Raw genomic sequence first — 15,253 nt, forward strand, 5'->3', positions numbered from 1 at the left:
GCCCAGGCAACTGAAACAAGGGGTCCAGTCCCTGGACTCAAGGCTGAGTTGGAAAGGGAATCGGTGTCTAAGGACTTGTCCGGTTAGAGCGGGGTGAGGAGGCAGGTAGGTTAACACTGATGGACAGATGCTGCTCATCTCACCAGAGACCTTTGTTATCAGCTTGGCAGAGATAGGGGTTATTCCAAACAGGCAGACATGACCTCTGAGGTGTGATCCCAGGGAGAGAAGTTGCTCCCCAGTCAGAAATTATGTATACCTCTTAATCATGGTACCCCAAGAATAGCACACACAAGAGGGTATGGAGCTTCTCAGCTTTGATCCTGCCTCATGAGCCTCTTACCCATTTCACCTCCCACCCTCCATCCCATCCCATCCCATCCCATCCCATCCCATCCCATCCCATCCCATCCCATCCCATCCCATCCCATCCCATCCCACTGTGACTCTTTCTGATTTCTTGGTGGGTAATGTAACTGAAATTCTCATCCCTTGTACCCATTTTCATGAAGCAAGTTCTCTCGAATGTTCTCTGGGTTCCGGGAGCAAAAGTTGAGGAATGGGAGCAGGGGGGATTTAAGTCACTCTGACGGAGCCTGAGAGTCCTCAGGAGATAGCAGGGGACCTTATGGATGTACCGGACATAAGCAGCGTTGGGGGAAGGGGGTACAGAGGTTGATGGAGTATGTACAATAGTTTCATATATTTTGATCTCCTATGTAAAGAGTTTTCTTTCTGGGAGGTGGCTTGTCTGTTTCATTTACCCAATTGGGTAAGTGTGTGTGCATGTGTGTGTGTGTGTGTGTGTGTGTGTGTGTGTGTGTGTGTGTGTGTGTGTGTGTGATATTGAAAGGGGGGTGTCAGGTGGAGCTGGATCATTGTCCCGAGTGACTGGGATGACAGAGCCTCTGGGTCCCATCCTCTGCTCTTCTGCTCTGAAGGTTTGAGCCCTCCGTGCACTTGGTCCCACAGAAACTGTTTGCACATCTCTGTCTTACCGACTTAAGTGTTGTGATCTTGCTAGAGGGCACAGGGTATGCAGATACTCCAAGAGGAAGGTTCCACGTACTCATGCAATCTGAAAACAAAGAGAGAATCTTGTGAATGTTGAAAGGAAGAAGGGACAGGCTGGGTCGTTTCAGCCACCAGTAGCCACAGTGCGCTAGCCAGGCTGTGGATCCAGGAGATGCCTCTCCCTGTCTTTCCAAGGGTTCATTTCAGTCAGGACCTAGTCTCTAGGCATTCCTGTGTGCGTCATGTGTGCGTTCAAGGGTCAGAGAAGATCCCGAAGTGAGCTGGGAAGCGCCCGGTACATAGGATCTGTATTGGGAGGGAGAAGGGTACTTCTGGTTTCAGTAGTATAGAAGCCTGGAAATTAGGCTCAGCACTGTGCTGTCCTTTGAGCCCCTTTAGAACTCATGCAAACACGCACACAGGCATTTGTTGCCATCTGCTCTCACTGGCATAAATGCCGGGACTCCAATTCTGTTTGCAGGATGGGGGTGGTCCAGGGACTCCTTTTGGCCCTGATGACTGCAAGAGCCTTAGATGGTGCAAGATTGTGAGAAGTCACATTTGAACCCCAGTTTTTCTGCCAGGTCGTCTCAGGACATTGAGGTCCCTCGCTGGAATACCAAGATGTCATTTCATTCACATGGGGGAGGGGCGTGTGCTCAGTGCCTCCACAGTTGTGCAGCAGAATCTCATGTGGTGTCATTCCCTTGGGACTGTGCCTCTACTAGGGTTCCAGGAGCAAAGCCACATACCAGTGATGGCAGAAACTGCTTTGGGCAGCACAGTGGACATCAGGTCTGGCATCTCATCCATCTGGAAGAGAGGGAAGAATGAGAACAGAGGCATCCCTTGGACCGTGCCTCAGAGCAGGGAGTTGGACTCTAGGCAGACTCTGCTTCACAACCCATTGGCCTTCTTTCTCAGTGTTCTGTGCCACTGAGCATCTAGCACGGGAATCATTTTTAATACTCAAAATTGTGCCACACAAACCCACAGCATGTCAAGAACACAAAATGGATAGAGGAGGGGAGTAGTGCTTTTGCCCAAACTGACAAACACTCTCTGGCACATCCAAACCGCTCCCGGCACTATGCTTGACAGGTAAATCAAGGAAGAGGAGAGTTCACCCACATCTGTGTCAGGAAGACTGGAAGGAGTGTGGGGACAGAGGAACCTTCCCTGCTGCTGCTGGGAATGCAAACTGACCCTGCCTCTGTGGGACATGTGGGACACAGTACGGGGTGACTCCAAATGCTTAAACAAGAACTAACTGTGAGCCAGGATTGCTCTCCAAGGCATCTGTCTGAAGAATGCCAAACGAATTCAGAAAGACAAACCACGCCTGTGTTCCTAACAGCATTATGACAGTGACGGCGTTGAGAAACTACCCAGGTGCCTAGTGTCAGATGACAGGTTAGAGAAGGAATCTGGGCCCAGAGAGAGCTCAGTGGACTGGAGCACACACTAGGCCTGCAGGAGCACTGGGTTCAGGTGGGGTTCTACATGGTTCCCCCACAGGGAATGTCTTGAGTGCTGAGTGAATAGGGGGTCCCTGATCGAACACAGCTGTTCATTGTAGAAATTGAAAGAAGAGGAAGGTGTGTTCTAGACACACAATGGGACATGACTCAGTTCCTAGGAAAGGTAAATCTTGCTTTTGAGACAGTGAGGAAGGAAGATGTGAAGATGGTTGGTAGCTAAGTGAAGTCATTAGAAAGAAAATACCTGGGGCTTTCAGCACCCTGTGGGCTATAAAGAAGCAAAGCAGAAGACAGGGCAAAGCACAATTTTAAACTTGGCAGAGCTTCTGAGAGCAGAGCTGTCAGTGTGTGTGTGTGTGTGTGTGTGTGTGTGTGTGTGTGTGTGTGTGTGTGTGTGTGTCCTCGTCCAGTGAGGGGATACTGTCTTTGGTGCTAAGGGGGTGGGGGTAACCCATTCTTTAAGCAGCGTGACGCTCTCCTCCAAAGACAAGATAGTGTCCTGATCCAATACTGCCTTCATTAGGACCATAGGAATTTCTCATCTCATGGACAAGCATCTTGAAAATCAAAATCAAACCCACTTACAATCTCAGGAGGCATCGTGGTTATCTTAGGAGTACTGTTGAAGAAAAGGTACAAGGAAAGATTATTTTCAAATACAGACTAAGAGCCAAGTGTAAGACAGATTGTCACCTCAGTCTCCCCTAAGGGAAATCATTGACAAATTGGACAATACTGAGAAGACTTGAGGATCTGGAAGGGAATAAGAGGATTTGAACTAAAAAGTCCTATACTGATTTCACTAGAGATTTCCAAAAGATCATTTCAGTGACAGTTTTGGTGTAATTTTATACCGAAATTCCTACTATAGGTTCTTAAAATGCCCACTCTAGATGCATTACGGAATCAGAGAGACAGAGAGAGACAGAGAGACAGAGAGAGCGAGTGAAAGAGTACCTAGTCATCTTGACTTCAGCCACCATTTTACCGTTCGCAGTTCTGCAGTTATGGGAGTACAAGGCAACCTGAAGTAAAGAGAAGAGCATGAGTGGCCACTGCTAGCTTGACCTGGCTTCTAAGCACACCTGTACTTAGCCCCATGGATCAAGGTCAACGGTCCAGGGCAGGGCCCAGCTGGTCTCATCCTACCCCAACTTCTTCTTCTTCTTCTTTTTTTTAAATTTTATTGAATTACGTGAGATAGTTACAAGCTTTCATGTTTGGGTTACAATCTCACAATGATCAAACATCCATCCCTCCACCAGTGCACATTCCCCACCACCAATATCCCTGCTATACCCCTCTTACCCACCCTCCCCCTGCCTCCATGGCAGACAATATTCCCCATACTCTCTCCTTTTGGGCATTGTGGCTTGCAACACAAGACACTGAGAGGTCATCATGTTGGGTCCATTATCCACTTTCAGCACACATCTCCTATCCCGACTGATTCCTCCAGCCATCATTTTCTTAGTGATCCCTTCTCTATTCCATCTGCCTTCATTCCGCTCATGAAGCAGGCTTCCAGCTATGGCTGCCCCAACTTCTATTGCTTCCCTTGGAGCCCCAAATCCTGACCACACTCCTCCTCCAAGACACCTGGTCCTCTGGCCCTCAGGCTTGGGAAAGCTCCTCCCAGAGATCACTGTCTCTTCTTCTTCCTTCCAGGAAGCCCCCCCATCACCTCCTGAGAACTGGTGCTGCCTGAGAATTCAGCACTTACAGCAGTAGCCATGCCATACTCCTGGCCGCCCCTCAACAACGCAAACTTGAAGGTCACTCTCACGGTAGTAGGCGAGGGGTAGGTGTAGAAGAGATCGATGATCCGGGCTACGACATCCTGGACCTGTTCGTGTGAGCCGAGTGGGAGAGGATGAGGAACTGCCCCAGTTTGTGTCAGAGACCCCCTTCCTCTGCCCCCTTCCCAGGAGGCGCACCCCTCCCGGTAGAAGCCCCCTGCCCTGCTTCCACTCTTGGTCACTGACTTTCTTCACTGGGGCCATCTCTGAGTAGGGTTAGATTCTTTCCCCAGCCAGCACAAAACCACTTCTGCGAGCCTCTGGGAAACAAGCACCTCAGCATCCTCCCCCTCCCCAGCATCTCCTCCTATTCCTCTCAGGAAGAATGTTCCAACACCCACCACCAGGGTGCAGCGTTCTCTCGACTGACTTAGAGCAGCCTGAAGCAAGACTGGAGTGATTGCAGGGTGCTCTGTGGACAGTACTTACCTTGACCCTGACCGGTTCAACACAGTGATTGACATATGTCTTGACAGCTTTCTGGGACAAGATTAAGGAAACGCTGTCATTTTTAGGGTGCTTAGGCATGGGGTTTCCGGGCATCAAGACAGGGATTTTATTCCAGGTGCATTTGGCCTAGGTTGAAAAAAGCAGGAAAAGCCCTGTCATTGTGGGGAGAGATTACAAGACACATCTCAAAAATAGGAAACCATCTTAAGAGGTGATTCTGAACAACTTTATGAACCGAGCTAAAGGACCTAAAGAAAATGGATGACTTCACAGAAGCATCTCAAGTTCAAAGAGTAATCCAAGAGGAAGCAAGATATACCCTTCCTGTTGAGTATCTCCACCTCTGACTGCAAAATGCTAACGCACCTTGGCAGGGAAGGGGAAAGTTCTGGAAGGACAACAGTGTGAGGGGGAGTCCATGGACTCTCCACGACATCTCTGGGATTTCTGTTTCTTTCAGTTGACATATCTGCTACCGTGATATATTTTACGCTACAGAAGTGAACGTTCCCTTCACTTGCATTTCTTCCAGCGCTCCCAACGGTACAAGCATTTCTGTCCGCCTATCTCGTTCATGCTTGGTGTAATCCTTCCCTTCTTTGTCTTTTTGCTAAATTCCTCTCCCCTACCTGGCTTTTCATGGCTGTATATCTTTGTTCATGAGCACATCTGGCCTTAGGACATGTGCCGAATGGGAGCCCTGGGGGTATGCCTGAGGGGGTGCCTCGGCTGCTGGCCCGGGCTGTCTTTCCAAGTGATGGTGATGGGGCAGAGTGTGTGGACCCAGCTCCTGAGTGTTTCCTGTCTTTTCACGAGCATCTAGACTTGCTGTTGCTCAGGAGGTAGTGGGCATGACTGGAAAGACTCTGAGGCCCCTCTGTGCACAAGATAAGTGGGTGGCGGAGACCATAGACCTGGAGCAGGAGCTCCTGCGGGTCTGATGCCTGAAAATTGCCCTACCCCTACCCATCAGGGGGTGCATTTGAGATGAGACTGGAATCAAGCTCGGGACCTAATTGTCAGGAAACCTTTCTGTCCTCTCCTCGGTGGGCATGTGGCCACGAGTTTGGGCATTCTGGGAGAGCATGGATGCAGGCATGAGAACACTTACACAGTAGGAGATGCACAGGCCGTCAGCAGAGATCTTGGTCGTGGCAATGGTGTACTGGCACACTCCCCCGGTCACTGAAGGATGGAAGGACAGCATGTACACATGCCCGGGCTACAGCCAGCTCTGGTGGCTGCGGGGCCTGGGCCTTCTGTCCCGGGATAGAGATCAGGGTATACTCCAGTTTCATCCCAGACGCCAGCCCGAAAGCAGCTGTCTCCTGCATTCGTCCTGGGACCAGTCTGAGGGCAATAGGGGGAAGGCCCAGGAGACCTCGGTCCCGTGCCGATGCGGCCAAACCTCTAGCGGGAGGAGACTTCCTGGCAGGTCCCTGTGTCCCCTGCTTGGGAGCGGGAATTGTCCCCCATCCCCTCTGCTGGGCGGCTCTGCAGACAAGGGGGCCCCCAGTCCCTCTCGTGAGGCCCGAGAGGTTTGTGGCTGCAGGCAGGAGAGGGTGTTCTGGGGCCTCTTCCCTTAGTGCCCCTCATGCACGAACACTGGCAACATTTGGGGTGCGGGAGCTCCCACAGAGACCCCTGAGGACGGTGAGCCCATCTCTCGAAACACGGAGCCACACTGGCGCAGAGAGTTGGGCCCGTCCCAGGGCAGCTGAGGAGAGGGTGCAGACTGGTGTTGCTGGGTGTCCGGCAGTCCCTGGATGTCAGCCAACAGCCCCCCACCCCCACCTGTCAGGTTTGTGTTGCCAGGCTGGGTCCCAGGATCCTTGGCCAAGGACCCTTTGGAACAGGGGGTAGGGGGTCTGAACTCACCATTCCTGCCTGTGTTGAAATCATCCAGCTGGATGGCGCAGGAAGATTCTTTAGCCTGTGAATACAGCAGAGCAGCTGAGCTGTGAGAGCCCCCTCTCCCCCGCTACCCTTCTCCTTCTCCCTCTGCCTCTCCTTCCTCCCGTCCTCTTCCCTGCCTTTGGTCACAGAACTTCTCGGCTTCTCCGGGCTGCAGGGGGACTCTGGGGCCTGAGGGGCTCCGTCTGGCCTGTGCTGGACTCAGCGAGGACCCCCAAGGTCCCTCCAGGCTCCCCTCGTGGCTGCCCCCGTGTGAGTCTCGGCCTCCTCCCTGCCTGCCCCCAAGACCATGCCCGGAGCTCGGAGCCAGGACTTCCCTTTGCCAGGACTTACGTTCTCAGTCAGTTCCACGCTCAGGGCCATCAGCACCACATCGTCCAAGGATAGAGGCAGGGGCAGAGGCAGAGGCAGCGTGTCCAGGACCCTGGGAAAGACAGCGCAGGGCAGGTGAGACTCATATGGGAGCAAAGCCCTCAGGGGACCGACTGGCCGACACCTCCAGGGCCCCTGTGGAGTCGTGAGGCCCCCACCGGCTCTCACCCAGCTCTCGTGTAGGTGGGGAGGTGCGGGGGTCCCGGGGACCCCGTCTGAGCCTGCATTCTCTCATGGGGACCCTGTCATCCCCTTCAGACCACGAGACCCAGAAGAGCCCATTGGCTGGAGCCGACCAGGGCTAGAGCGGCCAAATCTTAAATCTTGTCACTGGGAGACACCACGCCCCTCTGCCGGGACTGGTGACACTGGTGAGTGTGAGTTTCTCTAGACTTCCAGGTCCCCGAGGAGCAGCAGTTACATAACACCCATGAGCAGGGAGCAAGCGGCTCACATTCCCAGCACAGTGCCCACCCAACCGAAACCGCAGGTTCCTTGGGCCTCTGTCTACTGCCCTCCAAGCTCAGTGCTCTCCTGCTTGTGTCCAAGTGGGGTGCGGACATGTGTCCTCGTTGACTGCCCGGATATTAAGGCGGTCAATGAGGATGACGGTCTCACGTACGTCTTCACCAGCGTGATGGACACTTTGTTGACGTCCATGGCCTTCTGTTCGACTTCGAGTTGGCAGGTGTTGTTAGCGGGGTCGTGTGCACTGGTGATGAGTACTGTTACATCCATGTCCACCTGGAACCCGAGTAAGGTGATCGCGACTCCGGCGGCACTGTAGAGAGATGCACGTGAGACCACACGGCCTCCCGTTGTCTGACTCAGGCCTTGGGGTGGGAGCGTCTGTCCCAGGCTAAGTGAGGTGGGTTGGGGGAGGGACTGCTGGGAGGTTTGCATGAGCACAACCCTCAGAGGACCATCCCGGGACCCTGAGTGGGGTCTGACCCACGCAGACACTCAGTGTGGGTTGGAGAGTAGCCCCCCTTCCCAGTCCTCAGACGTCTCCCCCTGTAGGTGGCCGTGGGACCGCTCGAGAGGAGATGCCTGGGACAGGGTCACAGTGCCAACAGCTCGGCTCTGGGGTGAGTGTCTCGGGAGCCCCACCCTGGACCGGTGCCTATTCTGATTCCTTTGGGATGGGGACAGACCCGGTGGGTTGTGGGGGCCCGGCCAGGTGGCAGCCTGAGGGTTGGAGTCCCTGCAGTGCGTCCACACTGAGCGTGGCTGCCGGTGGCGAGCGCTGTCCCTGCCCGTGTGTGTCCAGGGCCTGCCTGCGCTCCGTCCTTCCCGCACAGGTGCGGTGTTGTGTGCAGGTCAGCCCAGGGCCCCCTCTTCATTCTCGCTGGGTGCGTTCTGGAAGGCGTGTGCATACCGCTGACCCTCGGACTTTCACCCACCCTGGCTGCCTGGATGTAGAAAGCATTTGCTTTCTCGGTGGCTGGGCTGAGGCTGGGCCCCTGCTGGTTGGCGCAGGAGTGCCTAGGGAGGGGTGTTTCTTGCTGGCCGGGAACTGCGAGAGGACCAGCTCCCTGTCTCCTTGTATCGAAGGGTCCCAGGGGTCAGGAGGAGAGCTCTGGCTGCACCTGGCCGAGGGTCCCTGTCCTCCGGGGATCTGCCTTCCTGCTCATCCAGTGTCCCGACCCGCTTCAGACTCTGAGCATGAGTCTCGCCTTCGAGGGCTGGAGAAGGAATTCTACTCACCCGTCTGCTGTCACGTCGACGGTGACTGAGGCCCGGGCTTCCACCCCGCCGTCTGTCATTGTGTATGTGACGCTGTTCACTGTGACCTCACCCACTTTTGCGCTGCAAAGGGACAGCATCAGAGGTCAGTGACGTCTCCAGCAAGCGGCCGGGCAGCAGGAGACAGTTTTGGGGCAGCAGTGAAGAATCGCCACAACCACCCAGGCACAAGTGAGCCCCTCCCCGAACCCCTTGACAAGTGGTGGCCCGAGTCCCCTGGTTGGACTCTGCAGAGGACTGCCCGCTGGGATTAGGCTTCCCCGACTCGGGGACTGTCACGCTCTCCCCTCCAAGTCCCAAGGAGCAGCTTTCCTCAGATGGGGGGGGGGGGCCAGCCCGCAGGCAGGGAGACACTCACTTCAGCAGCAGTCCGCTCACGTCCAGGCCACCCGTGCCTGAGCCAATGGAGGTCACGGAGGACAGCGTGTCGCCGACCACGCCAGTGGGAACAACCTTCAGGAGGTCGCCGACGGGGCCCACCTTGCCCAAGTCTAAGCCCTTCAGCAAGCTGCCAGCCGCCCCTGGCACGCTCTTGGCCTTGGCAACCACATCGTTGGCGATCTGGGAGACGGGTTCGGCAGCAGCAGCCAGGGCAGGCTCGGCCCCGGGGACCGGGACGGGCAGGCCGTCGGGGACCACGGGTGGCACGGGGACGGTGGCAGCGTCAGAGCCCTCGGCGGGGCTCGGGGCCTTGGCCTCGCCACCCTTGCCCAGGACGCCACCCAGCATGTTCAGGGGAAGGATGTCTGTCAGCCCAGAGACAGCGTCGAGGGGCAGCAGGGACAGGAGGTCGGTGCCGCACACGGTGTTCAACAGGGAGCCCACGAGCCCAGCCAGGTTCACGTCGGAGCACTTGACCAGCTCCTCGATCTTGACGGGCAGGCTGCCATTCAGGTCTGCGGATTCGAGAGACGCGTGACTGCCCTGGGCAGCCTGCCATGGAGGCAGAGGACCTCTGGGGCCCTGCCCGGGCTCCCCTGTGTTGTTGTGTCCCGGGTCAGGAGGTCGGGGAGTAGGGGGGTGGCGGGAGCCGAGAGCTCGCGTCCCGCTGGCCCAGGGGTGCTGTGGGCCGTGCACGCTCGTCAGGAGGCAGGTGCGCGTTCCCTGGGCCCCTGTCCTGTCCCCCGAGAGGCCTAGCCCGTGCCCGCTGGAGCCTTTAGTGAGCTGGTGGGCCTGCGTGGGGCCTGTCCCCTGTGCGCAGGGCCACGCTCCTGCCCAGCCTGCCCAGGACTGTGCTCCCCTGTGCCCTGCAGGGAGAATGTCGGCACATCTCAGGGACAAGGCAGACGGTATGCGGGAAGGCAGAGAGAAGGCGCTTGGGGGGTGTGGGAACAGAATGTTTTGCCGTCTGAGAAGCCCCTTCCCGCTGGAGAAGTTCTGCCCTGGGACTTGCTTTTGGTGCGGGGACAGCAGTGTGGCTGCAGGGGTTGTGTGGGTGGGGGTGGGGCGCGTACTTACATTCCTGGAGCTTGTCCGCTGACAACCTATAGCTGGCCACGGTTGGACACTTGCCTCCGGCGCCCCCAGCTGGACTCCCTTTGGCTGGTTGCTGTCTTGGGCCAGAGGGCTTTGCAATGGGAAGGCTGAGTGGCAGAGGCAGAGGCAGAGGCAGAGGTGCGTTCACGGCATCCACAGGAAGTGTGTTCGCGGCATCCACAGGAAGTTGGGCGACAGGAAGGTTTTCCGGCACTGACTGTGGGTCAACCACTCCTGCCAGGAAGGCCAGGGCGACGACCGTGGCCCCAAGGCTCAGCATCTTGGCGCTGATGTCTGCAAAGGAGGGCTGGTCACACACACCCCACCCCTGCACCGCCCCCGGCGCTGTGCTGCTAGGGCCGTGTTCAGTCGCGCGTCCTCGCTGCTGAGCTGGCGTGCCTTCCGCCACTCGGTGACTCCGGCCCCACACTGCTTCAAGAGTCTCAGATGCACCCTGAGTGAGTGATGACCCAAGGTCTCTTCCCAAGGGTCCACCTCCCGCTGCCTCGTTTCATTTCTCAATATTGTTTGGGGGAGCCTCAGTCACCCACGGGGAACTGGAGCTTGGGACTGACCCCGGGACCAACACCAAAGGCCTTTCCAGGCTCTGGCAAGAGCCCAGGTAGCACTGGCCAGTGTCCGCGGTTGTCCTGGGCGAGGGTACTCGGTGGCCTCCTCTGTGTGTGGATGTATGCTTGGGGTCAGCTTCTCCCTGCCTCTGGGGCCCTCCCTGGAGAGTCCCTGGGAAGCAGGTGGTATCCCTCGGTCAGGGACTCACACGGCCACAGGTGCTGTCTGGTCAGTGGTGTCCGTGTCCCTCTGTGTCCCTGTGGGGATGTGTCTGTCTGTCTCTGCACATGCCTCTCAGCATGGCCCGCCCTGTTCTGTAGCCTCCTCTGTAATCCTCCAGGCCTGGTGTTGCTTGGTCACCTTCTCACCCGAGTCCTGAGGAGCCTGAGCCTCAGGGCCATGGCCGAGGGCACCCACGCACAGAAGGAGGGGGCCTTTGACTCCAGGCGGGACTGTGGGACTCCCTGAGCCTCTCTCTCTCCTCAGGAGGCTGAGTCCTCCCATCACGGGATCCTCTCAGTTTTTTCTGTCTGACTTTTATTCGGGGGCTGCTGGGGGCGGGGGACATGTAGTATTTGCCTTGCACAAATTTTCTCAGGGGATGTAAGTAGGCTCCGCTCCAGAGTTCCTCAATGTTTTCCAAGAGGGAGGACCCGGACCCGGTCCCCTCACTCCTGCCCTGATCCTGCCAGACCAAACCTGTCTGCTACCACGTCCAGCTCCTGAAGAAGAATCGTGATGGCAGAAAGGTCGGGCAGAGGAACGGGCAGCTGATGCTGAACCACCTGACTCGGCCTATTTTCTCCTCAGCTCAACGTTCATGCCGTTTTCTCCTGTTGCCGTCATCTTTGAGCTGTTAGAGGCCTTGTCTCAAGCAAGAGTCCCGTGAGGAACACTCTGTGCAGAGCTGGGCCGGTTCTGAGGGCTGGTGAGTGGAACCCATGGAGGATGCAGGGCCACGTGCCTGCCTGTCCTCTTAATGCCCTGGGTACAGGGCCGCCGGCCGGCAGCTCTGGTGCTGGGCAGAGCACCCCATGTTTGCTCTTTTGAGGCCCTGGTCAGGAGGGTCTCCGTGTCCCCCGAGCTGTCTGTCCCGGGAGCGCCCTGTGCTGCTCCCGCCCTGACTGTCTCTTTGGTGGATCTCTCTTGGGGGTTCTTACCTTGCCCAGTGGCGACGGATGGGTGTGACTGGACAGGTCTTCCCTGGTGCTGGGCTCCCTGGGAAGTGTCGGGACGAAGGTTGTGCCCCACTTTTATGGGCCGCTGTCTCGGGGGAGAGGCGTCACTGGGGTGGGCACGTGATCCAAGGGTGCTGATAAGGGGGGCGTGACACAGGCCGGCTTCCAAGATCAGCATCTGCCAATGGCTGTGACATTTGTCTCTGGAGGGAGTAACAGGGTGTTGGATCACTTTGGTGGGAGCTGCCCGGCCACCTTCTGTACCCTCCTTAGATGAAAACTTCTCAGTCTGCGTTGTGGGAACTGTGGAGTCTGGGAGGCGTCTGGTAGTGCAGCAGATGCCCACCTGCCCAGCGTCCTCTGTGGTGCCATCCGTGGGCCCTCCTTCACGTGGTCACTCAGCACTCAGCACACACCAAGGCTAGGGCAGAAATCCCACACGGGGTTCCCTTCACCGGCGCTACAGAGATGCCTTTTCTGTGGAACGATATTTCTTTCTTCATGCTGGGGGCTAGGAAGGGACCACCCACCTCTGTGCCGGGGACCACCAGGGGAGCAGGAGCATGGAAAGATGTTTGCAGAGGGTGGAGTGTGACATCAGCTTCAGAGTGTGGCGAGGGCCCGTGCTTATTTGCTTGGCCCTCTCTGCTGCCCCTCTGGGCAATGCCTAGAGTCTGCAGGCTGCCATGTGCCCACTGGTGGTCAAGAATTCCAGTTCTGGCCTCTCCTTCCTTTCATCACCCTCAATTCTCAAGCCTAGTCTCTGGCCCTCCAGCTTCTTCTCTGTTTTAGGCAAAGCCTAGTCACCTGTTGGGTTCCTTGCCCTCAGAGTTTTGTGACTCTTTGTGCAGTGCTTGTGCCTTGTGACGTTATCCCAGCTAGACAGGCCAGAGGGGGAGAGGGGAAGCTTTGACTCAGGGAATCACGAATGCAGCTACCACCACCACCACCACCACCACCACCACCTCCTCCTCCTCCTCCTCCTCCTCCTTGTCCTCCTCCTTCTCATCCTCCTCCTCCACCTCCTCCTCTTCACCCCCTCTCCTCCTCCTTCTGCTCCTCCCCTGTTCTTCCGGGTCAGCAGGGCTTTTGCTGCATCACTGTGTTTGGCCAAAGGTCTCTCTTGACCCTGACCCCTCCCACACTGTCAATCTCAACTCAATTCTCTCTGCCAAAGGCCCATTTGGGGCTCTATTGAAATGTCAGGCGCACAGAACAAATGACAGTCGACCTTTTCCCCAAAGGCAGAATCTAGAGTTTTAGATATCATGGAAAGTAGATGACAAAACCCCAGTGTCCAGGGTCATGTTTTTCTTGGACACGTGAGGGAAGGAGCCATCTGTATTGGAAAATTGGTGACACCCGTTGTCGTGGCTTGGGTTTCAGTGTCTTAGCAGTTCTCTGGACGCAAAGAAAGGATTCAGCTCCAGAGGTTTCTATGGACATCCGGGAGCCACCTGCTGGTCCTTTGTCTCTCTGCCCCTGTGCCTGCCTAGGGCAGCAGCCATGGCACCCCGCTGATCCAGGACGCACACGCAGCTGTCTCCTGCAGGCTGCCCGATTGGCCCAGGCACAAGGGCCTGTGTGTTGCCAAGCCCTGAGTGCTTTGACCTGCTGACACTTCAAAGAGGAGGCGTTGGGATGTAGGTGTCTCTCCTGGGGTTAGCCACATAGGAGACAGCCCATTTCAAGTGAAACCGGGTTATGTGGGGTCACCAGTTTTCAGCTGAGTCTCTCTACTCTGCCTCTGTTTGTTATTTTCCTGCTTTATTCTTTTTTTTTTTTTTTTTTTTTTTTTGCTTTTTGGGTCACACCCAGCGATGCTCAGGGGTTACTCCTGGCTTTGCACTCAGGAACTACTCCTGGCGGTGCTTGGGGGACCATATGGGATGCCGGGGATCGAACCCGGGTCGGCGGCGTGCAAGGCAAACGCCCTACCCGCTGTGCTATCGCTCCGGCCCCCTGCTTTATTCTTTGATTGCTCAGTGTTACATGGCTTTGCCCCAGTTCTCTGGAGCACTCTACCCTGTGTCTGTTTCCTCTACTGAACTCTATGAGTTCAGGACTGAAGGGGGGAGTGGAATGGAATGAGTGTAGTACAGGACTCTCGACTCCCATACTCCATCTCCACTCTATCGACCTTGTGTTGGCATGTAATTTGCACATTACCATGCAATGTAAGCTAATTTTTTTCAATCTTCACTTTTTCTTTAGCTATTTAGAAGTTTGCTGTTAATGAATATTTTTTCACATCATTTTTTTTTCATTTTTACCTCAGTGATAGCACAGCAGGTAAGGCATTTGCCTTTCATATAGCTGAGTCGGGTTCAATTTCTCTGTCCCTCTCGGAAAGCCCGGCAAGCTACCGAGAGCATCCCACCCACATGGCAGAGCCTGGCAATCTACCCGTGGCGTATTTAATATGCCAAAAACAGTAACAAATATCACAATGGAGATGTTACTTGTGCCTGCTCTATAAAATTGATGAGCAATGGGACGACAGTGCTACAGTGCATTTTTTCATGTATCTCAGTTTCTGAATTTTAATTAATTACATCTGCTTCAGAACATGTTGCACTTTCTCTATTGAGTCTACCTTTTGTGAGTGTAGAATATATGCATATTTCTGCAATTTGTTGGTTCAAAACTATAATATTTTAGGTCATAGGATTACAGTAGTGTTCAAATTTTTGTATTACAAACATGGTGATTTCATGTCACTGCCACAAGTGTGTTGTTCGTTCTTCTCTGTCCCTCTGTCAACTGCAGTCTGATCCTCCTCCTCCCTCACTCACTCCGTTCTTTGTTGATTGACTGTTATGGTTTTCATGCAAACTGTTATCTCCTTAACTGCCATCCACATATTCCAGACCATCCCCATATGCTCCTGAGTTTCTTCCAATAAAACCAGTTCTTCACTAATCATCAGGGAGATGCAGATCAAATCAACAATGAGATACCATCTCACACCACAGAGACTGGCCCACATCCAAAAGAACAGAAGCGACCGGTGTTGGCGTGGATGTGGGGAGAAAGGGACTCTCCTTCACTGTTGGTGGGAATGCCGACTGGTTTAGCCCTTTAGGAAAACAGTATGGACGCTTCTCAAAAAATTAGAAATTGAGCTCCCATTTGACCCAGCAATACCACTTCTGGTAATATATCCCGGAAATGCAAAAAAATATAGTAAAAGTGACATCTGCACCTATATGTTCATTGCAGCACTCTTCACAATAGCTAGAATCTGGAAAAA

General features: G+C 55.1%; 1 protein-coding gene across 1 annotated transcript; it reads right to left on the reverse strand.

Moving 5' to 3' along the window:
- Positions 1–485: 485 nt before the first annotated feature.
- LOC129404990 (vomeromodulin-like) lies at positions 486–10,532 on the reverse strand. The gene is made up of 13 exons (XM_055139940.1): positions 10,471–10,532; positions 10,235–10,359; positions 9,135–9,672; positions 8,738–8,839; positions 8,434–8,515; positions 7,653–7,774; positions 6,992–7,082; positions 6,623–6,677; positions 5,856–5,929; positions 4,724–4,774; positions 4,219–4,341; positions 1,767–1,827; positions 486–532 (listed from the first exon to the last, which is right to left on the reverse strand). The coding sequence occupies exons 1-13, from the start codon at positions 10,530–10,532 to the stop codon at positions 486–488; spliced, it is 1,533 nt and encodes a 510-aa protein (XP_054995915.1).
- Positions 10,533–15,253: the final 4,721 nt, after the last annotated feature.

The sequence above is a fragment of the Sorex araneus genome, chromosome 5, assembly GCF_027595985.1.
Source record: "Sorex araneus isolate mSorAra2 chromosome 5, mSorAra2.pri, whole genome shotgun sequence".
Lineage (NCBI taxonomy): Eukaryota > Metazoa > Chordata > Mammalia > Eulipotyphla > Soricidae > Sorex > Sorex araneus.

What these genes read in the sequence shown, in the direction of transcription:
- LOC129404990 (XM_055139940.1), bottom strand. Translation starts at nt 10,532, where the DNA reads ATGCTGAGCCTTGGGGCCACGGTCGTCGCCCTGGCCTTCCTGGCAGGA. An exon ending in GCAGGAGTGGTTGACCCACA is followed by an intron (nt 10,360 to 10,470) that starts GTCAGTGCCGGA and finishes TCTGCCACTCAG; the next exon opens with CCTTCCCATTGCAAAGCCCT. An exon ending in GCCTGTGCATCTCCTACTGT is followed by an intron (nt 4,775 to 5,855) that starts GTAAGTGTTCTC and finishes ATCTTGTCCCAG; the next exon opens with AAAGCTGTCAAGACATATGT.